Source organism: Cebidichthys violaceus, unplaced genomic scaffold (genome assembly GCF_023349555.1).
Source record: "Cebidichthys violaceus isolate CVI_PGR_0920_01 unplaced genomic scaffold, fCebVio1.0.p SCAF_6, whole genome shotgun sequence".
Lineage (NCBI taxonomy): Eukaryota > Metazoa > Chordata > Actinopteri > Perciformes > Stichaeidae > Cebidichthys > Cebidichthys violaceus.
This window is the reverse complement of record NW_027176816.1, coordinates 8,173,063-8,190,562: the sequence shown is the minus strand read 5'-3', so window position 1 is coordinate 8,190,562 and position 17,500 is coordinate 8,173,063. Positions and strand designations below refer to the sequence as shown.

Genomic DNA, 17,500 nt, shown 5'->3' with positions numbered 1-17,500 from the left:
ATGGTAACAGAAAAAGGAAAAGATTCTGCTCACAGTAAAGTATTCAATGCATGAAAACATACCATAACCAAGTTAAATGGTGGCTAACACTGCAAGTCACACCGAGTGTTATATTTGGGTTTATGTAAGGTCTTTGAGGAAATTATGGTTGTGACACTGGTTTGTTTTGTGTAATCTGGCTTTCTTCTCGTTTTCTGGTTTTACAGGAAGGGTTCTATTTTCTTTCATTTAGATTTCTCCCTCCAGCATTCCACAAAGTGGAAGACTTAGGGAAGACTTATCCCTCTTACCCTATAATAATTGTATAATTAAAAGTCCTATTTCAAAATATTACAAAGTGAATTAAATCAATTTAAAAAAAACTTCTCCATTTTAGTGTTTTTGATTTCTCAAGAAGTCTCTCTTACATTGCTGCCAAACCACAGTTTTCACCATCAGTGTGAAAGACAACTGTTGACATAAAAGTTGCACAAGGCAGCAGTGAGGCAAAACTTGTGAAATGGAGACAGAAATGAGGTAAAACGTACCTTCGAATGATGCAGCCTCCTCTCCACATCAGAGCGATCCCGCCGTAGTTGAGGGACCAGCCGAACTCTTTGGCCGCCTGCCGCAGCAGCATGAAGCCCTGCGCGTAGGAAATGATCTTGGAGGCGTAGAGAGCCTTGAGAGAGGAGATTGAATATAAATTTGACATTGTGACACAATTTGTAATGAATACTGGTCACTGTAAACTAAAACATTATAACCTTCACAACTACAGGATATCTTGCACAGCTGTTGTATTGGACTTTATCAGTTTTAGCAAGGTGTGCCTTATAATCTGGCAAGTACACCACACTGTGTGTTCTACCTTTCTGATGTCCTCCAGGAAGACAGCCTTGTCACCGCTGAATTTGACACCCTGTGGCCCTGAAAGGCTGCGGCTGGCCTCAACTCTCTCATCTTTGAGAGAGGACAGGCATCTGGCAAAGACAGCCTCCCCTGAAACACGGATAAGGAAAGAGAGACAGGGAGGGAGCGGGAAGGAGACAAGAGGCATAGAAAAGGGACAACAAGGTAAGCTCTCTGCACACGTCACTCAAAAACAGAGCTCGGTAAACAGTCATTTAGGCTTTCTGAAACCCTTTACAGCAAATGATCACATGGGTTATGTTAGCCAATGCCACAGCTATGCTGCAGGAACACCATGCTAACATAAAACAATGCCCAAGGATCAGCATGACTCGGCAGTAGCTATAAAAGATTCATGCCAATACTACTAGTAGGAGAAAAAAAAGGATAGCCAGTATCCACAGTAAAATGTCAATTAGATCACCACTGCACAGGAGGAAGCAACTGTTGGGTAAGCATGACTTGCCAAAAAAACAGCACAGCAAGGTGAGGCAACAGACAGGCAGAGAGACAGAGAAAATGTGTGCAGTGAGGACTGGTCCTGGTGAGGACTGTTTTCCCTATCGGGGTCAGAAATGCATCCATGCATACTGTACCGGCCCGTCAGCCCGCTCCACACAGACTGGCTCAGCTCTCACACAATGAAACCTTTTGTAAAGCCTCCATCTCTCTCTATCACAAGAGGATCTACAGCACTGAGAGGGATTGACGAAACAAATGTGTTTTATAAAATCTAATCTCTACTATGGTTGCAGGGATTTGGTGCAGAGCTAAAGTTTATGCTACTAAATATCTGCATGATTGAACTTTTACTAAAGGTTTCGGATGTATGTCCCATTCACAAACTGTGTCTGTTTGGTAGGGCATGAGCTGACATAAAAGACATCTTAAGGAACTGGAGTATTAAACTCTCTGACCTGTATTTTGTCCATGGCTGTTTATGATACAATCAGAGCAAAGAGCAAAGCTGCAGAGGGTATCACAAATCCTCCTTATGTCACCTGAGATGAGCAGGCCACTAGAAAAGCCTTCAATCTTCTTAGTGGCAGCCACATATCCATCAAGTTCTCTAGAAGAAGCTCACGCTGTGTGTCAACAAAGCTAAACATTAGCTAAAACAACTAGGCCTACTGCCCTTCAATGTGTTGAAATCTTAACATGTGTGATGCAATATAGTTTGCCATGTCATCATGGCAAACACAGTTTACTGAAAGCAGCGAAGAAGCGATAAGGAAACCAGAGACTTCTCTTCTTCCTCTTACCAATCAGAGTCACAGGTGTGCCGTATTCCAGGGCTGAAATGGCCGTCCACTTCCCTGTGCCTTTCTGTCCAGCACTGTCGCGGATCTTGGGCAACAGGTGTGTCCCATCAGAGTCCCGGTATTTAAAGATGTTAGCCGTGATCTCGATCAGGAAGGAGTCCAACTCTGTCTTGTTCCAGCTCTCGAAAGCCTGAGTGATGCAACCACAGTGTGATGAAGTATAGTCAGCCACACTTTATTTTCTCCTCCATTTAGTTTTACAGAACTTGCATGCCATAAAAACATACCAATGAAGATAACATCTTAAAGCTCACCTGTGCCATCTCATCGTGGTCCATACCCAGAATGTCCTTCATGAGGTGATAGGCCTCACAAATCAGCTGCATGTCGCCATACTCAATACCATTATGGACCATTTTCACAAAATGACCTGCACCCTCATCTCCAACCTGCACAGGCAAGCCAATCAGAATATTGTGAGACGACTTGACACGACAACAACCAATAAGTAAAGTAACCATTCAGCACACATTAAACAGCACTCACCCAGTCACAACATGGTTCTCCTGTTCCAACCTTGGCAGCGATGCTCTGGAAGATGTCTTTGATGTGTGGCCTTCAAAATAAAGCAAGAGCAAGAGTTTTCATTTTCTCATTTATCTTCTCAGAGATATTCACTGTTCCAACATGCCCAAAGTCCCACATATCTCCAACTGTGTCAGGTGTCACTCTGTTTATTTTAGCATTTCTGTGTATCCAACATCAAGCATGGATCTGAAAGTGTGAGTAGTTAAGACGTTTTTGGGAACTCACCAGGCCTCTTTATGTCCTCCCGGCATGAGTGAGGGTCCATAACGCGCCCCTTCCTCTCCACCACTGACTCCGCTGCCGACAAACAGGAAGCCCTTCTCTTTCAGACTTTTACACCGCCGCTGTACACCAGAAACACAAATACTATGAGAAATTCCACAAACAGAAAGAACAGATTTACTACCAAACTGTTTTTTCCCCGCCACGACTTACTGTTGTGTCGTTGTATTCAGAGTTGCCACCGTCGATGATGATATCCCCAGCCTCAAGGAGAGGAACCTGAAGAAGAACAAATGCAGCACAAAGCCAATTGTCGTAACTAGGAAGGACTCAAATTTCCACGAGTGATTGGAACACAGTTGAGAATGAGCTACCAACCAGTTTGTCGATGAAGTCGTCCACAGCCTGTCCTGCCTTGACCAGCAGCACGATCCTCCTTGGCTTCTTCAGCTTGGACACCATGTCCTCCAGAGACTCGGCTCCAATCACCTTGGAGCCCTTCGCCTCATTCTTCAGGAAGTCATGCACCTTGGACACGGTTCGGTTGTAAGCACAGACCTGTTGGGATATGTTTGGTGATTACTGGGTGAAATAAAAAAGGGATTCATAAAAAACAAGTGGAACAAGTTTTACTCTGAGTGAACACAGAAGTAATTATCTTACCACGAAGCCATGGTCATTCATGTTCATGATAAGGTTTTGACCCATGACAGCCAAACCAATCAGTGCAATGTCTGCTCTGTGAGGAGAAGAGGAGTAATCACATTAACTGAGCATCAACACGGTCATATTCAACTGTCCACAATCACACTAGAAACATGTTTTACTTTATTTACTATATCTTATTTGTAATGTATCTTCACTCCATATTTTTTTTAATCTCTTTTTACTACTAATGGTTATTTACGAGATTTTACATATGATTCTACTAAACACTAAAGCTTGTTAGCTAACGAGCTAACAGTTTATTGTACACTAACAGATCAAGACGATTGCTAGGAACAAATAAACGACTACGGTCACAAAGTCTAACGTAACTAATGATTTAACCACACGTATATGTCGCTTCCTTCCCACTTTAACAATTATTTGAATAAGTTAAAAGCTACTTGGAGAACTTACTGAGCCATGGTGTGCAGCGGATAAGGTATTTGACCAGTGACAGTGTTCAAATGACAGACGGGCTACTCTCCACTGGAGATTTTACTCCTCGCTCGTGATTCACTTCCTTGTTCGGAGGAGAGGAGGGGCTCACGTTCGCCCAATAGAGCAGCCAATCAGATGACGGCCAGTAAACTGAAGCGATGTTGTTCCCCAATTCCCATTGGTCCAGAATCATGAGCAGATGTATACGTTCTCCTATTGGTCCTTTTGGCCGTCACTTACAATACGTCAGCGCACCCACCGCCTAGGGGCCGATTCATCTCATGACATCCGTACTAAGTACACTTAACAGAGGAAGACAATGTTCTCTGAATACTGTACGCATACTAAAGTAAAATGTTGAAGTAATTGGACTTTATTTCAGAGATAAATATATTTTTCACTTCTGGTATTCTGCTACATTTATTCGACAGATATAGCCTACTCACTATTCATTTTTCACTTTTTACATGAACAACAGTGCGCAAAATACCATATATTGCTCAAGATTAAACCACTAGCTAGAGACCTCTTACATTAACAAAGTGTTAACGTGGATCTCCTTATCACTTAAGATGTGTATGAGTTGGTTGTTAGCAATACCACCAAGAAGTGATTTCATTTAAAAAAGGACAATATGTCCGTGACCCAAAGAGGTAAAATTGACTACGTTTCATTTGAAAAATAAGATTTTAGAGAAAAGAAAATGTTCAGCAGCACTCTTCTTCTGCCACTGAAATTTGCAGTACTAAAGTAAACATTTAACTGAATTTTGTGAATTAAATATTGCAAATGTATGAGTTCATTAAAAGCAAGTGTGTCAATTAAGAGTATATTCTTAAACTGTTTTAATCTCCATACACATTAATTTACATTAGGTTATACTGTATAATACAGAAATAAGTGCACTATGTTGTAAGGATGGATTATCAGATAGGCCCTAATAATGTCATGGATTTCAGAAAAGCACAATGGGATGTAATCTATCTTTCCCAGTTGTAATCTTTAACTTATACGGGAGTGCCAGTCTGCTTTCCATGCTGTATGTGATTTCACACAGCTAAACCATACACCAAGCCTCATTTCTTCCTCATTACTGGAAATCTGTGGCAGTTCACAGGGAAATGACTGCACTAAACCAGTTTAATGTCAGAACGTCTTTACATGCATGAGAGGCAGGGAGGAGGAAAAGAATACAGATTTCATAATTGTGATTTACTGTGTTATAATAAAGTTTGACTAAGCATGAATATCTTTGTTTTCTTCATTCCTAACATCTAATCTGTGTTCTGTTTTCCTGTTAGAGATGTTCTTCGGTAGCAGACAGGTATCAGGAAGTTGTAACATGTAAAAAACACAAGGAGTCAAACTGCACAAAGGTGAAGACAGACAGGCTGCACTTGTTTTGCTAATGCACAGTTTGCACTTTTATTTTTGCCTCATTCACTAAACAGTTCAATGGTGCAAGATTACCATACACAGAATTAGGATATCTGCATGACACATCTATGCTATACAGCGAATGGATTATAATTATTACAAATACAGTAAACATATTTACATTTTAATTCAAGCTCCATACAACACAGATATTTACAAAATAAGTATGAAAATGAAACCAGTCTGACAAATAATGTACAGTGTTAATGTTGTGGTTTGTCTTTTTTCTTTTGGTAGACAAATCAAAAGGGAACGCAGTTAACTGATATTAATTGTCAGAGGGGAAGATGGAAACTATCATGGCTAGTTTTGTTTTGAAAGGCATCAACGGAAAAAAAATCAAAGTGTTGAGGTGAAGAAAGACACCATTACAACAATAGTATACTGTCATTTTAGATGTCACTAGCTACTATTATACTATTATATTCCCTGATATTAGAAAAAAATTAAATGACTTAAAAACCACCCTAATTTTGTTATAATTCAAGTGGCTGGCTTGCATGAGTAGTGAGTAAATATTCTTCAAATCCAAAACAGACTTTCACTCAAACCACTTTCTAATAAAGAGGAACTAATGTAACTCACCTCCCCTGAAAAAAGATGCAGTGGGTTACATTTTAGCTCTCTTTTGTCCTTTTTTTATTAAACGATGGAAAAACACATCTTCATAGTACATTCTACGCTCTCCTAGTTCAGACTGGAAGAGGCTGCCACACCATCATTTGGTTCACTCTGAGTAGAACAACTAAACCGCACAGACTTTATTTGATCAGTTAGTTGAACCTTTTATTAATATGTGCAAAGAGCTGCAAACTAATATGTACATTGCAAACAATAAATACACAATCCAAAATAATATACCTCTGCAAATTAGTCAGTGACGTGAAGATGTTTGCTCTGACAGGTCTTCATATCGATACGTATCTCACACAATACGCTGAGGTTAATGTGAGGTACGTTGCACTGAGAGCCTTGATCAGTGCATGGATAGCTTTTCATTATTACTATTTTTTCTTGACAGAGAAAAACATTCTCAGAAACAATTCAGCAGGTTTCAGTTTCTCTGACCAGCAGGTTGGCTGACCCAAGGGCAGTGACGCTCCACAATTTTCACTCATTCTGACTTCTGAGGCATATTTTTCACGTCTTTACATCAGCAACCAATGAACACATGTCCCCAATAATTGCACTAATATCTGTAACAGGCAATGGCTAACTCCGTTTCAAAACCTTCAACCCTAATGTCCCTTTCATATGATAGAGCGGGCATACTACTGGTTGGTTGGCCAGCGTTTTAAATGCCCATCTGTGCTCGTCACACTTCTACCATTTGAAGAAACAGGGGTATAATCTATAAGGAGCCAAATGTAACACCTGTAGTACGATGTACAGAGCAAATATTTTCATGAACAATATCAGAAATAAAACCTTTGCGTATGTCGTCCCTTAAATATCACTTCTTTCTTTCTAATAAACAGCTATCCAGTGTAGCCTTGATATGTGCTCTTAACAGTGTTCCTGATAATCAAAAATAATCATGACCTAAACATGAGTGATCTGCCCTTGTCTTGCTATAGATATGTTAATGTGCAAAATAAGGTTTAACACCAATATAGCTGGTTACAACAAAGAAATAAATGCCCTGTTACATTTTGTATAAAACTTCACTGTGGAAAGATTAAAAGCATAATAGAAAAAAACAATGTTAATAATTAAAAAAGAAGCGTCAACCCAATGAGAGTTAGATGAGTTTAAATTCAAGAACACAAATAGAAAATGGTAACCTGTGGTGCTGCTGAACAGTAAGTACTTCTTTTTAGAGATTTTACCCAACGCTGTCATGACAGTGAGGGGAGTCATGTGGTAGACTATTCATTATCTGTCCTGCAGGCTATGTGCTAGCAGCTTCATCTATTATCTACTGGCATCAATGCCAGAGCATTGCAACTTCAATCTCTCTCTTACTTCTTCCTTCCGTTTCACACTTTTTGTTTTGTCTTCGGTATCACACGCATGTGATGGCTGAACTAAATATTAGGCTCAACAAGTTAGTGTAAGAAAAACTGCTAGAGGAGCTGAGAGGAATGTCTTAAATGAGAGTTAACTACGACACTGATCCCAGAACAGACTGTATGTACAAAGCATATTCTGTCCTTCCTCCTACTCCTCCTCCTCGAAACCTTGTTTGTTCTTTAGATGAAATAGTAAAAGTACAGGGATAAATATCTACTCCTGAAGGAACAATCCATTGTCACATTTTCACTGATGAGATATGATGTATTTTGGATGTTGACACAAATGCATGATTGTAAGTAATCGCTTGACTGACGGCACTATCGGGGTTGGCGTTAGTGAATGTGCACGGACTGAGGAGTGGGATCTAAATATCACTTGGATGACCGTTGTACTCCGGCCCTCAGGTCTCGCCGAGTTGGGACACACTTTTCAGACTTAACATTTTGTATCTTAAGGCCGTTTAGGAGACGGCAGAGGGGAGCTAGAGGCGGGGGCCTGATGCAAATCTCATGAAGAGAAGAAAAACCTATTAATTCATTAGCAGCAAAAGATCTTGAAGTAGCGTTGCTTTTGTATATTTTCCCTTCATGGTTTCAACTGTAGATTATCTGATTTGTTTGAATTTTTTGCAGTAAGCAAACCTGGTCTGGTCATCTCCTGACGACTGCTGCAGTTAGCATGCAGGCATCATAATAAAAAATAAAAAAAGACCAAAAATTGAAATCAAACTCTTCTCAGGAAACAAATAACACTGATAGAGACAATTTCTATACAGATGATTGGCAAAATGAAAATTAGTGGCCAGAAAGAACAGTTTTTGAAGAATCGTGCACACACAAGTAGACTATTACAACATGCTACTAGTTAGGGAGTTAAGGAATGACGACAAAGCGGAACAAAAATAGATCAAAACAGTGTCATAAAAACAAAAACACAAAAAGCTGAGGAGGAGGAGGGGAAGAGAAATAGAGAGGAGGAAAGCTAAGTTGACAGAGGGTTGTTGGAGGGCGAAGGGGAGGCAAATTTCTCTGGAACTGAAACTTTTTGTCGCATGAAAGGAGACTTAAGCCACAAGTCTACTTACAAGAGAAAACTGTCAAGAATCACAATGATTAATAAGTGTTAACACTTGGTATGTTCAAAAGGCTTGCCAGAAAGAGTGGAAGCCGTGGTTTCCTGTGTGCCAGTCAAGACACTCAGTTCTTCATTAGGCCACTGCGCCTCCTCGCCAGCTTAGATCTGTGGGAACAGGATTATATTTTGTGATGAGACGAGAATTCAGTTTTCTGAAGAATGTGGAGTTGCTTCCTGTTAAGGGTAGCACAAGGGCGCTTTCACAAGCCATAGTCAGTTTGACTAGTCCGAATCAGAGTGAAATTGATGCTTTTGTTATCTATTCAGTCTGGTTCTGTTTCACAGTGCACAATTAAAAAGAGGACCAAATAAAAAAGCTATGCTGAGGGGCTTGTACAAAGGAGCAGGGCCGAGGTATTTTGAGTTTGACTCAGCACTGAATCCTTTCTCCTCCAGTTCACCTCAAATTACTATATCCATTTCACTATTACTGTGGACTTTATCATTTTCTGTAAGTTCTTTTCTGCCAAGATTTCAATCAATATTGCACTTCTGCAGAAGTCCAAAGTCAGTTATCTGCCAGTGTCAGTGCTACAACAGATATCCAAGGGGGACACGAAGACGAAGGTTTCGTTTCAACATTGGGGGGGCATAATGCAGCATCCAAAGGCTTCGCTCAGCCCTTTCTGTCAGAGCCCCCCATGGTTTGCATCATAAAGCAATAGAATTTTATAATTTATAAATACACGTTTGTCATGTTTATTATAATATAATGCATTTTTAAAGAACTTTTTTGGGCCCCTCCCGTGCCACCGACACCGGTCCTCTCCCACTCATGTTACTCATGTTCTTTATCTGTGTGCATCTCAACAAATGCCTGCACAGGCAGCCTACAATCCTCTGCGTTTTGGTTCACTTCTTGCAATTGGGTAAGATTATGTTCTTACTATAACCAAACTGCACTCGGCAAAACGGTCCTTGACCACCTCTTACAAGTGGTCTCGGACCGGTTGTTGTGGTCCGCACCAGAGTGCAATTACTGCATTCACAACTGCCCAATCGAAATGCACCAGGGGTTGAGCTGATGACTAAAATGACTAAATGTTGGCTTGTTAAAGCACCCTAAGAGAAGTGTGTGTGCGTACCTTATCGTTCCTGCTAGCAGAGGGTTAAAAGCATACAGCCAGTCGTTCATGTCTTTCTCGTTGTTGGCCTGCAGCAGGATTCCTCGATGTTTTGTGCACACAGCAAATGTGTTGGGAGTCTGAAAAGAAAACATCAAATATGTGTCATGCTGCATACTGTATGTATTCTATCTATATAGCATTTAGGTGGCTAAAAGGAGAACAATTTCACATTTTTGTGAAAGTCTGATAAAACCTGATGTAGTGTTTTCTCCTATCGAGGGATACACAGGTATTTACTCTGTGAGTGTTCAGTTATTCATCTGTTGAAAGTAACAATTTGATTTGGATGAATTAGCGGGAATACATTTGATGAATTGAAACTCTACCTTGAGCATAGCCTGCTGGTCTTCACTGTATTCCACCTGTGCTGTGGAGAGATTGAGGACACCCCGCTCTACCGGGTCCTTGTCGCTGTTGTAGATGAAGACGTAGGGCCGGCGCACAACCACAAAGTGCTTCACCCATGAGTTGGAGCGCGGCTCCATGAAGCTTAGGAAACCTTTCTTCGAAACTACCGACCTAAAAAGGAGCAAAAAAAGAGAGTGCTTGTTTTTCAGCGAACTAAAATTAGGATTTCTTCCAGATTCAAAAATCAATTCACATCATTTCTGCTTGGACTGGAAAACAAGATGATCTATTTTTTTTTGGGTTGCATCTCATATTGACTTTTTATAAATTACATTGCTGCAACAGCAAAAGAGCAAACATGTCAGCACTCACCCTGGCCTCATTTCTTCAATATCAGGCACCAAGTTGAGGAACTCGTTCTTTCCAGCCCGTGCAAGGTAGGAGGACTCCAGAGTCGGAACCATGGGGAAGTTTTCATAGTCCGAGCAGGAGGGACTGGAGGCGCGGGAGCTGTTCTCTGGGGTCCTGAGGAAAAAAAGCACACCAAGTTAGCATCATGGTGACAGCCTGCCAATACATTCAATCTGTAATAATGAATAGTGTTTTGAGTATGGAAGAAAGCTTGCAATATTTTATACAGACACGGTACTGTATTTAGACATAAAATATGTATTAAATAAAAGTTTTACTTCTGGTCCATGGATCCACAGCGGGAGTCAGACAGAGAAGGGCAGGTGGAGGAGGGGGTGAGAGTGGCGCTGCTGAAGCTGGTCACTGATGGGTCACGTCCCATTGGTGAGATGTCAGACAGCTGAGGGGAAAATAATAAGAAATACGTTTTATTTTCCAAGGCAAACACTGCAGGAGGAAAAATATAGATTACTGAGCTCCAGGCGGGTGACTGCCACTGACATATCCGCCTGAGAGAGCCTAATACCGGACAGTGCACTGCTGATACTAAAGTAACTATTAAGTGACAAAAAGTAGATGTTCATTTAAGAGTCACATGCCTATTCGCTACAAATCTCTGCAGAATATGAGCACTGAGATCAATCTATACTAGACAGTGTACATGAATGAACTACTTTGAAAGTTTAGAGTTTCTTTCTATCATTACTCACCTTGCAGTCACTAATACTGTTGACCACTTGGTTATATTCACTGTTGAAGGTATGTGTCAGAAGGCGCAGGCACTACAAGAAAACAAAGATTAGACTGATCCGTTCACAGCAGAGAAGGAGAGGCAGCTGCTACCAGTTGATAATTATGCAGCAAAGAATAAATCATCACCGTCAGTATCCCATAATACTGAAGTTACTCTCACCTTAGTGGCCAGCTCCTTCTCACGATCCACCAGGCTCTCGATGTCGGCTGAATCATAACCGCTGCTCTCGCTCGGCGTGATGGCGCTTTCAAAGGTGGTGCTGGAGATCTGCGAGGAGATGGAGGTGGAAGTGGACAGGCTGCCTGTGCTCATGCTCGGGGATAGCAACTCGCTCAGGGACTTGGGGGTGGGAGCTGTTCCCAGGGGAGCATCGTCTCCCAGCTTCTCCTTCAGCAGAAGCAGGTGACGGGTCTTCTCCACCTGGATGAACAACAGGGGCGAGGTAAGGAACAAGTTAAGTTTCCATCGTAAGATGAAAGTTTGTATGAGGAAAGTGGATATTTTTTTCTCTCAGTGGGATATTAGACAAGGACACAGTGGGGAGATAAGTCAAAGCTTTGTCGGGTCAAAAAAGGGTTGTTGTTTTATGTGAGATTGCAGATGAGTGGGACCCACCTCATGCAGCTGCTCCATTTTCTCCAGCTCCCATTGGTGCTCCAGGATGAGACTGTCTCCTCTGGGCCTCCAGCCGGCCAGGTTTTCCTCTCCACGCACATAAGCCACCGATGTGTCCAGAATCTTTCTCCTCCTCCGCTGCATCCCTGTTCAGGACAAAATTACACATCAGGACAAAGCTCTCAGAGGAATCTTGATAAACTGGTGGCTTGTCTTGAAACATTTCTTGATGCTGTCTGCTCACCTGGGCTTCCAGAGTCAGACATCTTGCACAAGCTCAGCTCGTAGATGCCAGTGACTCGATTGCTGTAATGTAGCAGAGGAAATTCCATTTTAAGAGGACTGGATATATTACATGATCCAGCTCTCACAGTATGGCAGTCTGAAATCTTACCAGTCAGGGGATTTAGAGTATCCACTCCCAAAGAGGTTCCTGAGGGAACGGGGAGGAGAGATCTTTGCATCTCGGGAGTAGAAGACCATGCAGATGTCTTTGGTAATAATAGCAGGCTGGATGCAATGGTCCAGCTGTGAAGAGGAGGCAAACTGAAGATGTTAGATACATTGACATACAGAGAGGTAAAACATAGAGCTCAATGCAAAAAGGTAAAACACAGAAGAGCAATGACTGACCTCCAAGTATGCAGACAGGGTCATGTAGATCTTCTCTCCATAAGGAGTGACTCGGTTTAGCAGGAGGGAGTTGTGCAGAGAGCTGTCCCACACTGCCTCAAAGCGGTAAAAAGTCCTGAAGGGGAAAACCAAAAAAATATTCACTTATAAACAAAATTACAGAGAAATGAACTCGCTATACTGTTATCTATAGGTAAAGTCCTAGACGGTGCTTTAACAACAGTGTGTGTAGGATCTAGTCTTACCACAAAGAAACAAACTAGACACATTTTCTAAATAACCACATAGTGTGTCAGATATCATTCTGTAATTTATGCAATGAATACAACTATGACAGTATACATTGAGTATACATTGTGCAGTGGCGGAAGTGGCCCTCACACTTATCCTTAGTCACAACAAGATGTGAGGAAGCACATTGAGGTGAGAGCTCGACAATAGACACAACTAGATCAGAAGCCACAGCAGTTAACAGTGTCAGGAATGTGGAGAGTGCAGCGAGCTGTGTGTGTGTGTGTGTGTGTGTGACCCAAACAGCGGCAAGCAGAAAATAAAATGTATATGTTCTGCATGTGTTTACACTATGATACAAACAATAGTTACACTGTTCCTGTCTTTGGCAGCAGGGGGCACTCCTATCTACAGACTGTGAGCCAGAGCTGCCCTGTTGGTGCCTCAATGGCCTTGGTTGTTATTGAGCTATGACTCACACAGTGAATAACAGCTGAGAAGAAAGCATTCATTTGGAATCTGGGTGCCACACAAGACCAACATACTGTGATACAAACTAATACAAAAAAGGGGTTTGCATTTGCATGTAAGATTGCCTTTACTTGTCCATAAATAAGTTGGAAAGAGATTCGTTCTTTCAGAGGCTAAATATTGACGGAAATAAAGGCAGACCTAAAGCAACATGCCAACAAAAACACAAACTGTGGAGAACTTATTTCTATGAATCTATAGGACTAAAGAGAAGCATAAAGGTCTTTCGCAGAAGGAGCCTTATGTTCTCTGGTCACTGGTACCTATCAATATCCTTATCAATAGAAAGCCTGAGCACAATCAAGAGTCCAGCCGCAGCAGGAGGAGAGAGAGAGTGCACAGACAAAAAGAGAGAAGCACACAGAGTCAGGCAACAGAGACAAGGGAGCAAATTAACAGGAAAATCAACAGCAGTGAAAATGGAAATGGTCATGCAATGATTCCACTGAGCCTTCAGCTTTTTTAGGACAACAACACATACACAGATGTTGCCTGATACTGTTTACAAACTGTAACTGACAACATGTGGCAACAATGAAAAAAATGTACATAATAACTGAGTTGATACTTGCTGTCTTAAAAAAAATGTGTTTGAAGTCAAGGCTTGGACTAACAAGCTGACAAGCTGAATTTCAGCAACAAACCTTCTCTTAGCACCAATAAATCCATATAAACCTTGAACTGTTGTGTCCAGTGAATATATGAGGTTTATTAAGTACAGTTGGCTACCTGTTGGAGTTGTGGGACGACTTGATGTTCTTGGCAGAAATGATGTTGAGGGACAGGACAGCATCAGCAGCGCTTTCATCCACTTCAGTCTTGCTCCTGATCCGACCTGATGGAATACAGCAGTACAACAACCAACATCTTGTCATGGATTAAAAATGCCTTTCATATGAACTCAGCCACAGTGTTAACAGCCATGTTGTCACAGTGTCCAGACACACATGCCTGTTTACTCACAAGCCTCTCTGGATAAAAATGTCAGCAGCTCAAAGTGTAAAATGTGAAATGTAATTATTTCGTCCATCAGCTACAGCCACAGTATGAACTACTTAAAGAGAGAGGCGGCCTGAGGCGAAACAGACACAACTACACAAAATGGAATTATGACCAATATTTCTCCTGCTGTCTCACAAACTAAACTTAGAGACAATAGAAGCGGTTGTATCATATGGTCAGGGTATCAACTGATTCTGCTGTGTGAATGAGGACACAATCATGCAGCAACAGCTCTTCTCCTCTAATGTGAAACAGCAGTGTTTTGTGTCTCTGGTGCATGTTTGCTGAACGAGTGATACCCACTCACCCACTACAAGCTCACGAACATCCTTCCAGTGGAGCTCGCTTCCCTTCTCATGGATGAGAGTCACAGTGATCCTCCGCTGGATGCCCTGCAGCACACATGACAGGAGCTTAGGATCATAGTAGACACAGCTGGAACTAAATTAAGCTTCTCAATGTTTCTTGTAAAGAAGAAGTATTATTTACTGGATTACAAGAACAAAATGATGACGTTCCCTTTGCTTTTGTGCGTGTGAGCATTGCAATTGACTTTATAAAATGTGTGATCAGTGTCTGTGATTAGTAGGAATGGTGTAGATCTCCAGTACCTGGTGCAGTAGGTAGGTGCCATTGCAGGGCAGTCCTCCACTGTGATCCACTAGAGCTGGGATGTACCTGTGGGAGGAGGGTGGTCATACTTCTTATGTCATACTTACCAATTATAATGACTTGTTTGCTTTTTCTGAAGCATATACATTTCTTATGCAGAAACCCACCAAAAATGCTTTAAGTTGAAACTACACAATCTCACATCATGTGTCTTTTTAAAATGAGACTGTGTGAAGATGAATGTGTAGACACTCACTCTCCGGTGGGCTCCAGTTCGCTGATCTCAAACCAGACCAGCAGGTCGTACTTGCTGCAGCATTGACCCAGGTTGGACTTGGTGATGGTGTTCAACTTGGTAGCTGGAACTGAAATGCACACACATAAGCTCTATATTAATTTCAGAGGGGACGAATGAAAATAAGTGATAGACATTAACTATATTAATTGTATTACTAAATGGAGGCTGGATGTGATGTGAACACACTGCTGACCCTGGACTGAGCAATCAGCCCACACATATTCCGTAATACCAATAAAGGACCTTAAAGGACGTGTTAATCATAAAATCTGTTATTACTGAAATAAGATGGACACAAAAAACAGGCAATAGAACACATTCAAACCCAACAGTTGCACATAATGAGATGTTATAAGGAGCTAAATCACAGATTACACCACACCCTGCTGTCTGACACGTCAGGATTATGTTCCTGTTGAAACAGGCTAATCTCTGAAGCACACAGCTACATTCATTTGTGTTCAATATGGCTGAAATGAACATGAGAACTATCGTAATTGGACTACAGCTGAACCTGTAAAGGCTTAAGCCTCTGGATTCTGATTTATGCTATGAATATAACTGTATGTCAGTAATCCTCTATGATTATGATAAATACATTTTTTATTATTTGGCTTAAGATTCAGCATATGCAGCAGATTTACCTAAAAGTGTTAGCTGAGGCCAGTTTGTAAGCGACAGGGGAGGGATGGACTGAGCTGACTGGACCTAAATAGACCTGCAGCGAGGTGCAGCACACATAACCACTGCAGAGCTTTGTGGTGCTACTGCCTGCAGTCACCGAGTACCACATGAGCAAAGCACAGCACTAGTCTAATCACTAGAACACAGGTGCATCTAATGCCTTAGCTATTACAGTGTCCGCTGTACCAACCATGGTGCCTGGGCACAATTAGCACAGGGTCATTGGGCACTGGGAGGAAGATGAAGTGAGAGAGCTGGTCAGCCTCATCCTCCAGACTGGCCACGGCAGTGGAGGCCAGGGCGTTGGCGTGCTCGGACAGCGTGTCCAGCACTTTGACGTTCACATAGCCACTCATCAGGTAGCGGACTAACTCTATCTTACGGGTATGGTCTAGGGTTTCAATGTATAATATTGTACGAATGGTGAGAAAGATTGGAGGGGACGTGTGAAAAAGGAAACGTGGAAGAGGGAGGATGGAGTTGGGTAAGAGGATTATGGATGGTGTGAGAGTGATTAAATAAGAGAAAAAAAATCCAAAGGAAGCGAGAAATGAAAAAGTGGAAGGAAATATGAGGCATGCTGATATAACCATAACTCACAGAAGAAATATGCTGAAATGATGGTGACAGGTGCAGAACATATTGCTGTTATAGTATGTGGTGTGATGACATTAACGTCCTTACCTGGTTTAGACAGAGGCATGGGAATAGGGTAGTATTTCCTAGACGGTGTTGGAGGACTGTTAAAATAAATGTACAATTAACCTCCAATACAGAAACCAATTCTTACTTCTATCTGGTGTACCAAATGTGAATAATTACAGCATAAGAAATGTTTTTTTAAAGAAATACAGATGAATCTCTACAGAAGCATGTCTTTAGTAACCACACCAACCTAATTAGTTCCTGGCCATGAAAATGCAGCGGGTGCTGCTGGTAGTGGCCGAACACTTCAAACACAATGGGCTTGGTCTTGATGTACTCAATGAAGGACTCTGTGACCTCAACTGAAATCTGCAACAACAGTCAAAAAAGGGGGTGTTAACATAGAGTTGTGTGTGTGTGTGTGTGTGTGTGTGTGTGTGCGTCCTCACGTTCTGGACGTGGTAAAAGCCCAGAGGAGCTCCTTTGCCAGTGTTCTTCAGAGGCTCAGTGGAAAAAGCCTCATCATGACGATGCAGGAAACTACGGAAAGAAACATGAACGAGTGTCAGTGTGAACTTGTAGTTGTTATCCTCTATTGGCATGGCGAATATTTCTTTAAATGTTAAAGATGTATCAATTTTGATTTTGATTTGTGAACTCTAAAATCAAATTACTTTCAAACCTACAGAGTTAGAAAATGACATGTAAATTAGTTATACTTTAGTAATACTATTGCTACTTATTAGTTTCTCCCTCAGTAAAGCTCTTTTAACTGTATAGCTTTGACATTAAGATTTAGTTTTCACAAACTATTTTTAAGGATTGTGGACTTACTTGAATTGGCAGAAGATATCTGCGTACTCTGGGGGGACACCACTGGCCTGGAGCACAGTAACACGGAAGGTAAAGATGC

The 17,500-nt window shown here is 41.5% G+C and overlaps 2 protein-coding genes across 11 annotated transcripts in view; both read right to left on the bottom strand.

The window, feature by feature from the left end:
* Positions 1-4,174, bottom strand: part of pgd (phosphogluconate dehydrogenase) — a 7,714-nt gene extending 3,540 nt beyond the window's left edge. The window contains exons 1-10 of the mRNA XM_068733369.1: positions 4,086-4,174; positions 3,627-3,702; positions 3,342-3,521; positions 3,177-3,242; positions 2,967-3,085; positions 2,700-2,769; positions 2,468-2,602; positions 2,154-2,343; positions 851-981; positions 528-661 (exon numbers count right to left, since the gene is read on the bottom strand). Coding sequence (XP_068589470.1) covers positions 528-661; positions 851-981; positions 2,154-2,343; positions 2,468-2,602; positions 2,700-2,769; positions 2,967-3,085; positions 3,177-3,242; positions 3,342-3,521; positions 3,627-3,702; positions 4,086-4,093 — 1,109 coding nt within the window. The 5' untranslated portion in view covers positions 4,094-4,174. The remainder of the gene's footprint in view (positions 1-527; positions 662-850; positions 982-2,153; positions 2,344-2,467; positions 2,603-2,699; positions 2,770-2,966; positions 3,086-3,176; positions 3,243-3,341; positions 3,522-3,626; positions 3,703-4,085) is intronic.
* Positions 4,175-5,506: 1,332 nt separating this feature from the next.
* The window catches only part of kif1b (kinesin family member 1B), a 56,914-nt gene continuing 44,920 nt past the window's right edge, over positions 5,507-17,500 (bottom strand). For all 10 annotated transcript variants that reach the window (XM_068732965.1, XM_068732973.1, XM_068732966.1 and 7 more), the window contains 19 exons: positions 17,422-17,500; positions 17,037-17,127; positions 16,838-16,956; positions 16,627-16,682; positions 15,217-15,325; positions 14,960-15,026; positions 14,656-14,740; positions 14,076-14,181; positions 12,585-12,699; positions 12,346-12,479; positions 12,196-12,257; positions 11,952-12,097; positions 11,496-11,756; positions 11,293-11,364; positions 10,861-10,982; positions 10,544-10,696; positions 10,150-10,342; positions 9,782-9,900; positions 5,507-8,801 (listed from right to left, as the gene is read on the bottom strand). The exon at positions 17,422-17,500 is cut by the window's right edge and continues 75 nt beyond it. In XM_068732965.1, coding sequence (XP_068589066.1) covers positions 8,759-8,801; positions 9,782-9,900; positions 10,150-10,342; positions 10,544-10,696; positions 10,861-10,982; positions 11,293-11,364; positions 11,496-11,756; positions 11,952-12,097; positions 12,196-12,257; positions 12,346-12,479; positions 12,585-12,699; positions 14,076-14,181; positions 14,656-14,740; positions 14,960-15,026; positions 15,217-15,325; positions 16,627-16,682; positions 16,838-16,956; positions 17,037-17,127; positions 17,422-17,500 — 2,132 coding nt within the window. In that variant the 3' untranslated portion in view covers positions 5,507-8,758. The remainder of the gene's footprint in view (positions 8,802-9,781; positions 9,901-10,149; positions 10,343-10,543; positions 10,697-10,860; positions 10,983-11,292; positions 11,365-11,495; positions 11,757-11,951; positions 12,098-12,195; positions 12,258-12,345; positions 12,480-12,584; positions 12,700-14,075; positions 14,182-14,655; positions 14,741-14,959; positions 15,027-15,216; positions 15,326-16,626; positions 16,683-16,837; positions 16,957-17,036; positions 17,128-17,421) is intronic.